This window comes from Rhinichthys klamathensis, unplaced genomic scaffold, assembly GCF_029890125.1.
Source record: "Rhinichthys klamathensis goyatoka isolate OS25496 unplaced genomic scaffold, OSU_Roscu_1.1 h1tg000111l_1, whole genome shotgun sequence".
NCBI classification, from domain to species: Eukaryota; Metazoa; Chordata; class Actinopteri; order Cypriniformes; family Leuciscidae; genus Rhinichthys; species Rhinichthys klamathensis.
Window position 1 is genome coordinate 14,703,806 of NW_026606649.1, and position 15,911 is coordinate 14,719,716.

The 15,911-nt window shown below is 34.6% G+C and overlaps 2 protein-coding genes across 2 annotated transcripts; one reads left to right on the top strand and one right to left on the bottom strand.

Annotated features, from left to right (window-relative positions):
• The first annotated feature begins 10,855 nt into the window (after positions 1 to 10,855).
• LOC130087785 (uncharacterized) lies at positions 10,856 to 14,349 on the top strand. The gene is made up of 6 exons (XM_056254262.1): positions 10,856 to 11,778; positions 12,255 to 12,351; positions 12,429 to 12,539; positions 12,674 to 12,840; positions 12,996 to 13,363; positions 14,330 to 14,349. The coding sequence occupies exons 1-6, from the start codon at positions 10,877 to 10,879 to the stop codon at positions 14,347 to 14,349; spliced, it is 1,665 nt and encodes a 554-aa protein (XP_056110237.1). The 5' UTR covers positions 10,856 to 10,876.
• A 191-nt stretch (positions 14,350 to 14,540) lies between these two features.
• LOC130087787 (transcription factor aptf-4-like) lies at positions 14,541 to 15,181 on the bottom strand. Its single transcript, XM_056254263.1, has 2 exons — positions 14,837 to 15,181; positions 14,541 to 14,738 (listed from the first exon to the last, which is right to left on the bottom strand). The coding sequence occupies exons 1-2, from the start codon at positions 15,155 to 15,157 to the stop codon at positions 14,541 to 14,543; spliced, it is 519 nt and encodes a 172-aa protein (XP_056110238.1). The 5' UTR covers positions 15,158 to 15,181.
• Positions 15,182 to 15,911: the final 730 nt, after the last annotated feature.

The window sequence follows — 15,911 nt, forward strand, 5'->3', positions numbered from 1 at the left end:
CACCCTAGCAACCACCCAAAATGCCTTATAACACCCTAGCAACCACCCAAAATACCTTAGAACACCCTAGCAACCACCCAAAATAACTTAGAACACCCTAGCAACACCATAGCAACCACCCAAAATACCTTAGAACACCCTAGCAACCACCCAAAATACCTTAGAACACCCTAGCAACACCCTAGCAACCACCCAAAATACCTTAGAACACCCTAGCAACACCATAGCAACCACCCAAAATACCTTAGAACACCCTAACAACACCCTAGCAACCACCCAAAACACCTTAAAACACCCTAGCAACACCATAGCAACCACCTAAAATACCCTAGAACACCCTAGCAACCACCCAGAACACCCTAGCAACCACTCAAAATACCTTAGAAACCACCTAGCAACCACCCACAACACCTTAGCAACCCACTAGAAACACCCTAGCAACATTTAATTACTTGAAACTATACTTTAACCTTTAAACTACTTTGAACTTTAAACTATATAAAACTTTAAACTACTTTAAACTAATTTAAACTTCAAACTACTTTAAAATTCAAACTTATTTAAACTTTAAATTAATTTAAACTACTTTAAACTTTAAACTAAGTTAAACTATAAACTACTTTAAACTAATTTAAACTTCAAACTAATTTAAACTTTAAACTAATTTAAACTTCAAACTACTTTAAAATTCAAACTAATTTAAACTTTAAATTAATTTAAACTACTTTAAACTTTAAACTAAGTTAAACTATAAACTACTTTAAACTAATTTAAACTTCAAACTAATTTAAACTTTAAACTAATTTAAACTTCAAACTACTTTAAACTTCTTCAAACTTTGCGGTCCAAACTTTCACAAGCCAACTTAAAGTTTGTCTCGACGAACTTTTTCTAGTTAAGTTGGCTTGTGAGAGCCAACTTACTGAAATCCTATTTAAACTTATTATTATTATTCTTTTTCTGAGCGGAAAAATTTGTGACTCTAACTCCTCCTAGAGCTTTAACTCTACATACTCCAAACTCGGCACGGACACTCAAACTGTTCTCACTTAGTGTGCTATATCTTTTCTAACTGATCGGACTTACGGTTTTCCTAAAAACTACGATCAAACTCGGAAAAAACTCCCATTGACTTTACATTGCGGAATCTTCAGATTTTCAAACTCCCCAACTGTCAAAAATTCAAATATAAATCCCTTGAAACCCTAGACTGAATCAAACTGCCATTCTATATACTATATGAGCCAATGAGACTCATTCAAACTAATAAACTCATCTATCTATGACACTTATCCATCTATCTATCTATCTATCTACTTTAAACTAAATTAAACTTCAAACTAAATTAAACTTTAAACTTCAAACTAATTTAAATTTCAAACTTATTTAAACTTTAAACTTCAAACTTATTTAAACTTTAAACTTCAAACTAATTTAAACTTTAAACTCATAAACTCGTACACTTATAAACTCATACACTTATAAACTCATGAATTCATACACTTATGAACTCAAACTCATAAATTAATAAACTCTGAACTCTTACTCATTTAAACTTATAAAGTCTAAACTCATAAATTCATACACTTATAAACTCATGAACTTATAAATGCATTAATTCATACACTTATGAACTTTTAAACTCATAAATAGTTCACCATAGCAAACACCCAGAACACTCTAGCAACTGCATAGCAACCACCCAGAACACCCTAGAAACCAACTGAAATACCTTAGAACACCCTAGCAACACCATAGCAACCACCCACAATACCTTAGAACACCCTAGCAACCACATAATATACCTTAGAACACCCTAGCAACCACCCAGAACACCCTAGCAACCACCCAAAATACCTTAGAACACCCTAGCAACCACCCAAAATGCCTTATAACACTCTAGCAACACCCTAGCAACCACCCAAAATACCTTAGAACACCATAGCAACCACCCAGAAACCACCCTAGAACACCCTAGAAACCAACTGAAATACCTTAGAACACCCTAGCAACACCATAGCAACCACCCACAATACCTTAGAACACCCTAGCAACCACATAATATACCTTAGAACACCCTAGCAACCACCCAGAACACCCTAGCAACCACCAAAAATACCTTAGAACACCCTAGCAACCACCCGAAATACCTCAGAACATCCTAGCAACACCAAAGCAACCACCCAAAATACCTTAGAACACCATAGCAACCACCCAGAACACCCTAGCAACCACCCAAAATACCTTAGAACACCCTAGCAACCACCAGAACACCCTAGCAACCACCAAAAATACCTTAGAACACCCTAGCAACACCCTAGCAACCACCCAAAATACCTTAGAACACCATAGAACACCCTAGCAACCACCCAAAATAACTTAGAACACCCTAGCAACACCATAGCAACCACCCAAAATACATTAGAACACCCTAGCAACACCCTAGCAACCACCCAAAATACCTCAGAACATCCTAGCAACACCCTAGCAACCACCCAAAATACCTTAGAACACCATAGCAACACCCTAGCAACCACCCAAAATACCTTAGAACACCCTAGCAACACCATAGCAACCACCCAAAAATACCTTAGAACACCCTAGCAACACCATAGCAACCACCAAAAATACCTTAGAACACCCTAGCAACACCCTAGCAACCACCCGAAATACCTCAGAACATCCTAGCAACACCCTAGCAACCACCCAAAATACCTTAGAACACCATAGCAACCACCCAGAACACCCTAGCAACCACCCAAAATACCTTAGAACACCCTAGCAACCACCCAGAACACCCTAGCAACCACCAAAAATACCTTAGAACACCCTAGCAACCACCCGAAATACCTCAGAACATCCTAGCAACACCAAAGCAACCACCCAAAATACCTTAGAACACCATAGCAACCACCCAGAACACCCTAGCAACCACCCAAAATACCTTAGAACACCCTAGCAACCACCAGAACACCCTAGCAACCACCAAAAATACCTTAGAACACCCTAGCAACACCCTAGCAACCACCCAAAATACCTTAGAACACCCTAGAACACCCTAGCAACCACCCAAAATAACTTAGAACACCCTAGCAACACCATAGCAACCACCCAAAATACATTAGAACACCCTAGCAACACCCTAGCAACCACCCAAAATACCTCAGAACATCCTAGCAACACCCTAGCAACCACCCAAAATACCTTAGAACACCATAGCAACACCCTAGCAACCACCCAAAATACCTTAGAATACCCTAGCAACCACCCAAAATACCTTAGAACACCCTAGCAACCACCCAGAACACCCTAGCAACCACCCAAAATACCTTAGAACACCCTAGCAACCACCCAAAATACCTTAGAACACCCTAGCAACCACCCAAAATGCCTTATAACACCCTAGCAACACCCTAGCAACCACCCAAAATACCTTAGAACACCCTAGCAACCACCCAAAATGCCTTATAACACCCTAGCAACACCCTAGCAACCACCCAAAATACCTTAGAACACCCTAGCAACCACTAAAAATAACTTAGAACACCCTAGCAACCACCCAAAATACCTTAGAACACCCTAGCAACACCATAGCAACCACCCAAAATACCTTAGAACACCCTAGCAACACCCTAGCAACCACCAAAAATACCTTAGAACACCCTAGCAACACCCTAGCAACCACCCGAAATACCTCAGAACATCCAAGCAACACCCTAGCAACCACCCAAAATACCTTAGAACACCATAGCAACACCATAGCAACCACCCAGAACACCCTAGCAACCACCAAAAATACCTTAGAACACCCTAGCAACACCTTAGCAACCACCCAAAATACCTTAGAACACCCTAGCAACACCATAGCAACCACCCAAAATACCTTAGAACACCCTAACAACACCCTAGCAACCACCCAAAATACCTTAAAACACCATAGCAACACCATAGCAACCACCTAAAATACCCTAGAACACCCTAGCAACCACATAGAACACCCTAGCAACCACCCACAATACCTTAGAACACCCTAGCATCTCCATAGCAACCACCCAAAATACCTTAGAGCACCCTAGCGACACCCTAGCAACCACCCAAAATACCTTAGAACACCCTAGCAACCACCCAGAACACCCTAGCAACCACCAAAAATGCCTTAGAACACCCCAGCAACCACCCAAAATACCTCAGAACACCCTAGAAACCACCCAAAATACATATGAACACCCTAGCAACCACCCAAAATACCTTAGAACACCCTAGCAACACCCTAGCAACCACCGAAAATACCTTAGAACACCCTAGCAACACCATAGCAACCACCCAAAATACCTTAGAACACCCTAACAACACCCTAGCAACCACCCAAAATACCTTAAAACACCCTAGCAACACCATAGCAACCACCTAAAATACTCTAGAACACCCTAGCAACCACCCAGAACACCCTAGCAACCACTCAAAATACCTTAGAAACCACCTAGCAACCACCCACAACACCTTAGCAACCCACTAGAAACACCCTAGCAACATTTAATTACTTGAAACTATACTTTAACCTTTAAACTACTTTGAACTTTAAACTATTTAAAACTTTAAACTATTTTAAACTACTTTAAACTAATTTAAACTTCAAACTACTTTAAAATTCAAACTTATTTAAACTTTAAACTACTTTAACTTTCAAACTAATTTAAACTTCAAACTACTTTAAAATTCAAACTAATTTAAACTTTAAATTAATTTAAACTACTTTAAACTTTAAACTAAGTTAAACTATAAACTACTTTAAACTAATTTAAACTTCAAACTAATTTAAACTTTAAACTAATTTAAACTTCAAAGTACTTTAAACTTCTTCAAACTTTGCGGTCCAAACTTTCACAAGCCAACTTAAAGTTTGTCTCGACGAACTTTTTCTAGTTATTCTTCTTTTTCTTACTCTGAAATTTCTGACTCTAACTCCTCCTAGAGCTTTAACTCCACATACTCCAAACTCGGCACGGACACTCAAACTGTTCTGACTTAGTGTGCTATATCTTTTCTAACTGATCGGACTTACGGTTTTCCTAAAAATGACGATCAAACTCGGAAAAAACTCCCATTGACTTTACATTGCGGAATCTTCAGATTTTCAAACTCCCCAACTGTCAAAAATTCAAATGTAAATCCCTTGAAACCCTAGACTGAATCAAACTGCCATTCCATATACTATATGAGCCAATGAGACTCATTCAAACTAATAAACTCATCTATCTATGACACTCATCTATCTATCTATCTACTTTAAACTAAATGAAACTTCAAACTAAATTAAACTTTAAACTTCAAACTAATTTAAACTTCAAACTTATTTAAACTTTAAACTTCAAACTTATTTAAACTTTAAACTTCAAACTAATTTAAACTTTAAACTCATAAACTCGTACACTTATAAACTCATGAATTTATACACTTATGAACTCAAACTCATAAATTAATAAACTCTGAACTCTTACTCATTTAAACTTATAAACTCTAAACTCATAAATTCATACACTTATAAACTCAATGAACTTATAAATGCATTAATTCATACACTTATGAACTCTCATGAATTCATACACTTATGAACTTTTAAACTCATAAATAGTTCACCATAGCAAACACCCAGAACACCCTAGCAACTGCATAGCAACCACCCAGAACACCCTAGAAACCAACTGAAATACCTTAGAACACCCTAGCAACACCATAGCAACCACCCACAATACCTTAGAACACCCAAGCAACCACAAAATATACCTTAGAACACCCTAGCAACCACCCAGAACACCCTAGCAACCACCCAAAATACCTTAGAACACCCTAGCAACCACCCAAAATGCCTTATAACACCCTAGCAACACCCTAGCAACCACCCAAAATACCTTAGAACACCCGAGCAACCACCCAAAATGCCTTATAACACCCTAGCAACACCCTAGCAACCACCCAAAATACCTTAGAACACCCTAGCAACCACCCAAAATAACTTAGAACACCCTAGCAACCACCCAAAATACCTTAGAACACCCTAGCAACACCATAGCAACCACCCAAAATACCTTAGAACACCCTAGCAACACCCTAGCAACCACCAAAAATACCTTAGAACACCCTAGCAACACCCTAGCAACCACCCGAAATACCTCAGAACATCCTAGCAACACCCTAGCAACCACCCAAAATACCTTAGAACACCATAGCAACACCATAGCAACCACCCAGAACACCCTAGCAACCACCCAGAACACCCTAGCAACCACCAAAAATACCTTAGAACACCCTAGAAACCACCCAGAACACCCTAGCAACCACCCAAAATACCTTAGAACACCCTAGCAACACCTTAGCAACCACCCAAAATACCTTAGAACACCCTAGCAACACCATAGCAACCACCCAAAATACCTTAGAACACCCTAACAACACCCTAGCAACCACCCAAAATACCTTAAAACACCATAGCAACACCATAGCAACCACCTAAAATACCCTAGAACACCCTAGCAACCACCCACAATACCTTAGAACACCCTAGCATCTCCATAGCAACCACCCAAAATACCTTAGAGCACCCTAGCAACACCCTAGCAACCACCCAAAATACCTTAGAACACCCTAGCAACCACCCAGAACCCCCTAGCAACCACCAAAAATGCCTTAGAACACCCTAGCAACACCCTAGCAACCACCCAAAATACCTCAGAACACCCTAGCAACCACCCAAAATGCCTTAGAAAACCCTAGCAACACCCTAGAAACCACCCAAAATACATATGAACACCCTAGCAACCACTCAAAATACCTTAGAACACCCTAGCAACACCCTAGCAACCACCAAAAATACCTTAGAACACCCTAGCAACACCATAGCAACCACCCAAAATACCTTAAAACACCCTAGCAACACCATAGCAACCACCTAAAATACTCTAGAACACCCTAGCAACCACCCCGAACACCCTAGCAACCACTTTAAAATACCTTAGAAACCACCTAGCAACCACCCACAACACCTTAGCAACCCACTAGAAACACCCTAGCAACATTTAATTACTTGAAACTATACTTTAACCTTTAAACTACTTTGAACTTTAAACTATTTAAAACTTTAAACTATTTTAAACTACTTTAAACTAATTTAAACTTCAAACTACTTTAAAATTCAAACTTATTTAAACTTTAAACTACTTTAACTTTCAAACTAATTTAAACTTCAAACTACTTTAAAATTCAAACTAATTTAAACTTTAAATTAATTTAAACTACTTTAAACTTTAAACTAAGTTAAACTATAAACTACTTTAAACTAATTTAAACTTCAAACTAATTTAAACTTTAAACTAATTTAAACTTCAAACTACTTTAAACTTCTTCAAACTTTGCGGTCCAAACTTTCACAAGCCAACTTAAAGTTTGTCTCGACGAACTTTTTCTAGTTATTACTCATCTAATATAAGACAGACGGTAATCAATCACTGTATTTAAATAATCATAATCATAATATAATATCTAATATTAAATAAACTGTAATATTTCTCTGTATGGGCTAATATTAATAATAGAAATAATAATAATAATTAAATATATTTTGTTGACCCAGGAACATCATATTTTTATGTTGACCCAGAGACATCATTCTTTATTACTCATCTAATATAAGACAGACAGTAATCAATCACTGTATTTAAATAATCATAATAATAATATAATATCTAGTATAAGACAAACTGTAATCTATGTAATAATAATAATTAAATATATTGTGTTGACCCAGGGACATCATTCCTTATTTAAATAATCATATAATATCTAATATTACACAAACTGTAATATTTCACTATATAATATTAATAATAGTAATAATACTAATAATTAAATATATTTTGTTGACCCAGGGACATCATATTTTTATGTTGACTCAGGGACATCATTCCTTAGTTAAATAATCATAATAATACTAATAATAATATAATATCTAATATTACACAAACTGTAATATTTCACTATATAATATTAATAATAATAATTAAATATATTTTGTTGACCCAGGAACATCATATTTTTATGTTGACCCAGAGACATCATTCCTTATTACTCATCTAATATAAGACAGACGGTAATCAATCACTGTATTTAAATAATCATAATAATAATATAATATCTAATATTAGACAAACTGTAATTTTCACTAATAATCGTAATAATAATAATAATTAAATGCCTTTTGTTGACCCAGGGACATCATATTTTTATGTTGACTCAGGGACATCATTCCTTATTTAAATAATCATAATAATACTAATAATAATATAATATCTAATATTAGACAAACTGTAATATTTCACTATATAATATTAATAATAGTAATAATACTAATAATTAAATATATTTTGTTGACCCAGGAACATCATATTTTTATGTTGACTCAGGGACATCATTCTTTATTACTCATCTAATATAAGACAGACAATAATCAATCACTGTATTTAAATAATCATAATAATAATATAATATCTAATATTAAATAAACTGTAATATTTCTCTGTATAGGCTAATATTAATAATAGAAATAATAATAATAATTAAATATATTTTGTTGACCCAGGAACATCATATTTTTATGTTGACCCTATTACTCATCTAATATAAGACAGACGGTAATCAATCACTGTATTTAAATAATCATAATAATGATATAATATCTAATATTAGACAAACTGTAATATTTCTCTGTATAGGCTAATATTAATAATAGAAATAATAATAATAATTAAATATATTTTGTTGACCCAGGAACATCATATTTTTATGTTGACCCAGAGACATCATTCTTTATTACTCATCTAATATAAGACAGACGATAATCAATCACTGTATTTAAATAATCATAATAATAATATAATATATAATATTAGACAAACTGTAATTTTCACTAATAATCGTAATAATAATAATAATTAAATGCCTTGTGTTGACCCAGGGACATCATATTTTTATGTTGACTCAGGGACATCATTCCTTATTTAAATAATCATAATAATACTAATAATAATATAATATCTAATATTAGACAAACTGTAATATTTCACTATATAATATTAATAATAGTAATAATACTAATAATGAAATATATTTTGTTGACCCAGGAACATCATATTTTTATGTTGACCCAGAGACATCATTCTTTATTACTCATCTAATATAAGACAGACGGTAATCAATCACTGTATTTAAATAATCATAATGATAATATAATATCTAATATTACACAAACTGTAATATTTCACTATATAATATTAATAATAATAATTAAATATATTTTGTTGACCCAGGAACATTATATTTTTATGTTGACCCAGGGACATCATTCCTTATTACTCATCTAATATAAGACAGACGGTAATCAATCACTGTATTTAAATAATCATAATAATAATATAATATATAATATTAGACAAACTGTAATTTTCACTAATAATCGTAATAATAATAATAATTAAATGCCTTGTGTTGACCCAGGGACATCATATTTTTATGTTGACTCAGGGACATCATTCCTTATTTAAATAATCATAATAATACTAATAATAATATAATATCTAATATTAGACAAACTGTAATATTTTACTATATAATATTAATAATAGTAATAATACTAATAATGAAATATATTTTGTTGACCCAGGAACATCATATTTTTATGTTGACCCAGAGACATCATTCTTTATTACTCATCTAATATAAGACAGACGGTAATCAATCACTGTATTTAAATAATCATAATGATAATATAATATCTAATATTACACAAACTGTAATATTTCACTATATAATATTAATAATAATAATTAAATATATTTTGTTGACCCAGGAACATTATATTTTTATGTTGACCCAGGGACATCATTCATTATTACTCATCTAATATAAGACAGACGGTAATCAATCACTGTATTTAAATAATCATAATAATAATATGATGTCTAATATTAAATAAACTGTAATATTTCTCTGTATAGGCTAATATTAATAATAGAAATAATAATAATAATTAAATATATTTTGTTGACCCAGGAACATCATATTTTTATGTTGACCCAGAGACATCATTCATTATTACTCATCTAATATAAGACAGACGGTAATCAATCACTGTATTTAAATAATCATAATAATGATATAATATCTAATATTAGACAAACTGTAATATATGTAGGCTAATATATGTAATAAAAATAATGAAATATCGGGTGCAAATTGGACAAACCATCTAGGACGAGTTTGAAAAATTAGTTTTTTTGGACAATTCAAAATGGCGGACATATTTATATATGACGGAAAATTACGACATAGGATGCAATCGAATCGGCATAAGCTCAGGGATCAGAAGGCATTATGGTTAAAAAGTTATTCGCATAAATATGAGTGAAACTTTGGACAGGTGGTGGCGCTAGAGGGAATGAGTTAGAGACACCAAAATTGGTGTATTTGATTTTGGGATTGTCCTCTATCAGAATGTAAAACCGTTATAACTTTCCCGCAAGCGGTTATTTGGGCTACCATAGACTCCCAGTCGGAAAAATGAATAATAATAATACGAAGAAGAACGCGAACGAAAACAATAGGTGCCTACGCACATTCTGTGCTTGGCCCCTAATAATAATGAATTATCTTACTGACCCAGGGTGTTATATTGTAATATTATGGAGAGCATTTGTAGTCTATTTTTGGCCAAGTTGTATTTACTCTAATTATAATAGTGGTTACACTATTTTAAGAATATAAAAGACATTCTGAGACAAAAACCCTAAAGATAATGCATGTTTTTCTACCCAGAATGTAAAGAGAAATGGAGGGTTTCATTAAGAAAAGAGTGTTGCGTGAAGAAAGACAAAGAGGAAAAAACAAAAATATAACAGTTGATGTGCATATCCTGAAGAAAGAAGAAAATCATGAGACGTTCATACAAGAAAAACTTACAACTTTGACAAATTTTAGAAACACAAATTCTGCAAGTCAAAAGGACAAGGATAAAGGGTACTACATTTTCTACTGTATCCGGTCAGGGAACCCTGTTGATGGAAGTTACAAGAGCTCAGGATGTATGGCTTACACATCATTTAAGATTAAAAGTGATTGGCTGAGCCACAAAATCATTGTACAACGCACCAGCAAAGAGCACAATGGCCACAATGCAACTTGTGAACAAGAAGGACACTTTCAAACAGTGTGTCCAGATTTGGTCAAACAAATTGAAGAATGGATCTCATTGGGGGTCAAGCCAGATATCATTCTACTGGAATCCCACAAATGGTCCAGATCTCGTGGACACACCGACTTGAACAACCGTCAGTACTTTGTCACTCCAAAGGACATTGAGAATATACGTACATGCTTGGTACGCCGAAGCCATTTGGATAAAGATGATGCTGTTAGTTCAGCCAAATTATTGACCAGTCACCTCAAGGATAATGTTGTTTTTTTTCAGCCTTTTTCCCATGAGAAGGATCTCATAATTATCCTTCAGACTCCCAACATGAGAGAGAATCTACACAGACATGGAAAGAACATTATATTTTTGGATGCTACTCATTGCGTCAACCAGTATAATTTTCCACTTTATACCCTGGCTATAAGAGATGACTATGGCCATGGAGTTCCAGTCGCATTTATAGTAACAGGCAATGAGAAAGAGGCAACACTAGAGATAGCTTTACAGCAGTTAAGGAGAGTGTGTCCTGCTGCACCAAGGTATGTATATATACATTTTTTAGTTTAATTAAATTTACATACTTGAAGTAGAATTATTGGTTTTACCCAATTATTGGAATTATTATAGAATTACCCCCAGAAATCTCACTGCCCTGCCAAAAAATTACTCTGTAACATTTTATTTTACAGTGCACTTGTTACATATGTTACATGTACTTAGCATAGTTATTACATTCTTAAAACAAGAAAAATGTTTCAAGAAATTTACATTCTGATGCAACACTGCATAAGATGTAAAAGACTTGTTTTCAGAGAATGTATCTTTAATATAGTCTCATTATGTCTTACTCCACACTGGCAGAGTTTTTCACATGTAAAAAATAAATAAATCTGCTAATGCAGTTATATATAACGCATTTGTATTTATCTTTATTGAAGGATATATATATATATATATATAGTTAACATGGCTATTGTTTCTTCATCCTTCTTGTATGCTATTTTGTTTCCTCTAGGTGCTTTATGGTGGACAAGGATATGTGTGAGATGAATGCCTTGCGGAAAGTCTTCCCAGAGTCAGATATCTTGCTTTGCTGGTATCATGTTATGCAAGTATGTATACATACAAATGTATATATTCTTTATATTTGAAAAATGTACCGTAAGTTATTTATTGTCTCTTTTTTCAGGCTGTTGTCCGCTGGCTTTCGAAGACAGACTCTGGAGTCAGTGGGCCATCAAATACTGATGTTAGAACAGAAATCATTTCTTTCGTCAGAAAGATGAAGCTTTGTGCAACAGTGCGTACAATTAACAATTCAATTTTGCTTCCTTAATTGTACTATTACTATTTATATAACTATTTTAAAATAAACATTAAATCAGTTACATTTAACATTAAATCACCTATTCTTTTTTAATTTTGTTAAAATAGCATCAAGATTTTAAGTCAACTGCTGAACAATTCCTCAAGAGGTTTGAAGATTTCCCAGCTCTTTGCTCATACTTCAAGGATCACTGGCTAGAAATAGGACACACATGGTCTGACTTTGGACGGTGCTACAACCATGCTGACTCCGATACAAACAATCTTGTTGAAAGGTAATATTTTAAATTAAACTTATGAAACTTGATTATGAGTTAATTCACATTATGTAATAGAATCACCAGCATTTTGATGTTGTTATCATATCATAATATCAAACTAAAACAATCACATTAAAACATGCATTGTTTTTCTTTGCTTGTCCAATTAGATTTTTCCATCGCCTAAAATATCAGTTTTTGGGAGGCATTAGGAACCGTAGACTGGATGATCTTATCAGCATTCTCATCAAGAAGACAGATGGATACTTCCAGGTCATTCACGATTTGCAGGCAGCTGGAAGAATGAAAAATGCCTCTTTGAAGTCAGGAGAAATACTTAAGTCTGCCTCTAGATTGGTGGAAAAAGGTTGGCAAGATAGCATTAATCTTATATCCAACGACACGTACCTTTATGAAGTTCCATCAGAACAAACCCCTGGTCTATCCTACAAAGTTTGTCCATCTGAAAGTTTTTGTAGCTGCCCAATTGGAATCAGAGGACATCCCTGTAAACATCTTGTAGTGATTGAGTTGCTGAGTAAACATGACTCTAAAAAATTTCCTGCTTTGGATCATCAAATAAACGCACATGCTAGCGTACTTAAGCAAAAGAAGCTTTACTCCATTCTGTGCACTGACACAAAAGAGGTAGATGTACAAAGTTTATGTCATGAGAGAATTTACCACACTTCTGCGATGACATTTCAATGCACCTGTTGTACATACTCTTACATTGAGAAATGTGCTTGCTTTCTACTGGCAAGTGAATTATTTGATGTCATATCAACAAGAGCTGTACCTACTTTGTGGCAAGAAGACACGTCAATGCAGTTAAATGTGAACACTGCAGCAAACCACTCAAAAACTGAAGTGCAGAAGTTAAAGGAAATACTGGAGAGTGTGCAGAATTGGCAGACAATTCCTCAGCACATTAGCCAGCAAATTCAAAACCTGCATGACAGTGTAACAAATGCCAGCATGAGTAGATCAACAGCCGCATTTTCAGCAGTAACTACAGACCTGACAAGAAAGATAAGACCATTGTTTCCACACAGAGCAAAAAACATGAAACGAAAGTATGGACTGAAATTCAAAAGACGACAAACTAAATTATAAAAGTGAATGTAGATATGAAAAAAACAAACTAAGGCACTAAGACAATGTAAAATATACATTTAAAATTAACTTGCTAAATTTAAGTGTGCATATGAGAAATGAAGTGAAGGAGGCTGCTGATTTTTGGATGTTTATTTTACTTATACATTTTAAATGCATCGTTTTACAACATCTGAAATCTGAAAAAAATAGTAATAATGCCATCTTTAATTGTAAATAAAGCTAAACAAACCATGAACGTTTTACATTACTCAGCTGTCTGAATGTGTTCTGCAACAGTGATATGTTGTATATTTTAAACCAATTAAATGTAACATTACTTGCTTAACTGAGATGACAATGTTTGTTACAATTTAACAATCATTAGTTATTGTGTTCAATGGCTCAGTGAACCTCTACTTAAACTGACTGATTAAAAATGAGATGACAACATCTACCACTTGTGGTCCAAGCGTATGGGTTAGCAGACTAAAAGGTGATTCCTCTCCCAGTTTTTCCCTTAGCAAGTGCTGGAGAGTGCAGAGTGTATTCCTGTAAATATCAATGGACAGATTTTAAAGCAAGATGCAAGTTTAAAAAATCTAAATGTGGAAAGCAACTTACTTTGCAACGTCTGCCTCAGCACTGGGAACACTTTCAGTCATGTCTAGGTGTACATGTCGCCCAAGCATGGCTCCCAGATCCTGGGCCAAATCTGTGGCCTCCCCTTCACTGAGAGCAGAGAACATGCTTATCTTTGTCTTTGCTTTGATCGGCCGCTGTTCTCTGAGCTCCTCAGGGAGATCCTCTTTACGAACCTTTAGGTAAAACCAATGTTACTGTTTTATAAATGTTTTGCTCTAATTTAAAAGTATAGCAAATAGCTATAAGGTTTATATAGAGAGCATATACAAACCCTAATCAGGCTTCTTAACAGATTGTTAGACATGTTTTCTGCCATGATTCTTCTCTTCAGTTCATCTTGGGTTACAGTGTACTTCCTTTTGGTGCCTGGCACTGACAGCCTACCCAGAACTGTATAGTTTCCTCCCTGGGTTGTTTTGTCTTCTTTTTTTTCCTCAGGCATCTTTTCCTCCTCTATACCTTCTATTTTTCTTTTCTTGGCTATGTTTTTCTCTTGCTCACTCTCAGCAACCGTTTGCTCCTCTTCACTTTCTCTTTCTTCTGCTTTGTTTTCCTCTGCTTCTCTTGCCTGTGCTGCATAAACAAAACTCATAGTCAATCACCAGTATTACAAGATTATTGTTGCACAGGTTAAGTATATCATCTGACAAATCAAAACAACAGAAAGTTATGCTTGTGCACCCTATGCTGTTTTTAAAATATCTTCCTAAAATGTAAGAAAATAGTGGCACATGATTTTAGATATTTTAACTGAATTGATTTCATCAGGCTATAAATAGACAAACACACCTTCTAAACTACTTCGCATTTTGTCCCTGATCTGTGCACGCCTTGAAAATGCATCGGCCAGTGTAAACCAGGATGTACAGTCAAGTTCATCAATTAGTTCTTTGGGAGGATCCTAGAGGAAAGAATTGAAACATAAATTATTTGTTTTATTTTAGTGACATGCACAGTGCCATGATTGAAAGAAAGAAAAAAAAGTGCTAACCAACATCTATGAAACCATTTTACTTACCTTCAGAAAGTTCTCTGCATAGAGTAACACAAATATGCCGCATTCAGACATGTTTCCTTGCTGTCCGGGTACCCGCACTTTCAGGGCTGGCATAGAATCTGCAGAAAAGGTGCGAGGCTTTTTTCTTGTGTTTTTCCACATTTCTGTTAAGTAACTGCAATACAAAAACAACCTTATTAAATGTTTATCTCTATGACATTTTATTGACCTTTTGGTAACACTTTACAATACGGGTGCACTAATATGCATTAATTCATGTTTAACTAATGCACAGATAATCATGAGTTAATGTATGACTCATGAAGAACTACACCATTAATTAATGATT

Bases quoted from the DNA above. Each gene is read 5' to 3' on its own strand.
- LOC130087785 (XM_056254262.1), top strand. From the start codon at position 10,877: ATGGAGGGTTTCATTAAGAAAAGAGTGTTGCGTGAAGAAAGACAAAGA. The intron at 12,540-12,673 runs GTGCGTACAATT...TTGTTAAAATAG, and splicing joins AGATGAAGCTTTGTGCAACA to CATCAAGATTTTAAGTCAAC. The intron at 13,364-14,329 runs GTAAACATGACT...TCAATGGCTCAG, and splicing joins TGTAGTGATTGAGTTGCTGA to TGAACCTCTACTTAAACTGA.
- LOC130087787 (XM_056254263.1), bottom strand. From the start codon at position 15,157: ATGAGTTTTGTTTATGCAGCACAGGCAAGAGAAGCAGAGGAAAACAAA. The intron at 14,739-14,836 runs GTTTGTATATGC...TTTTACCTAAAG, and splicing joins TGTTAAGAAGCCTGATTAGG to GTTCGTAAAGAGGATCTCCC.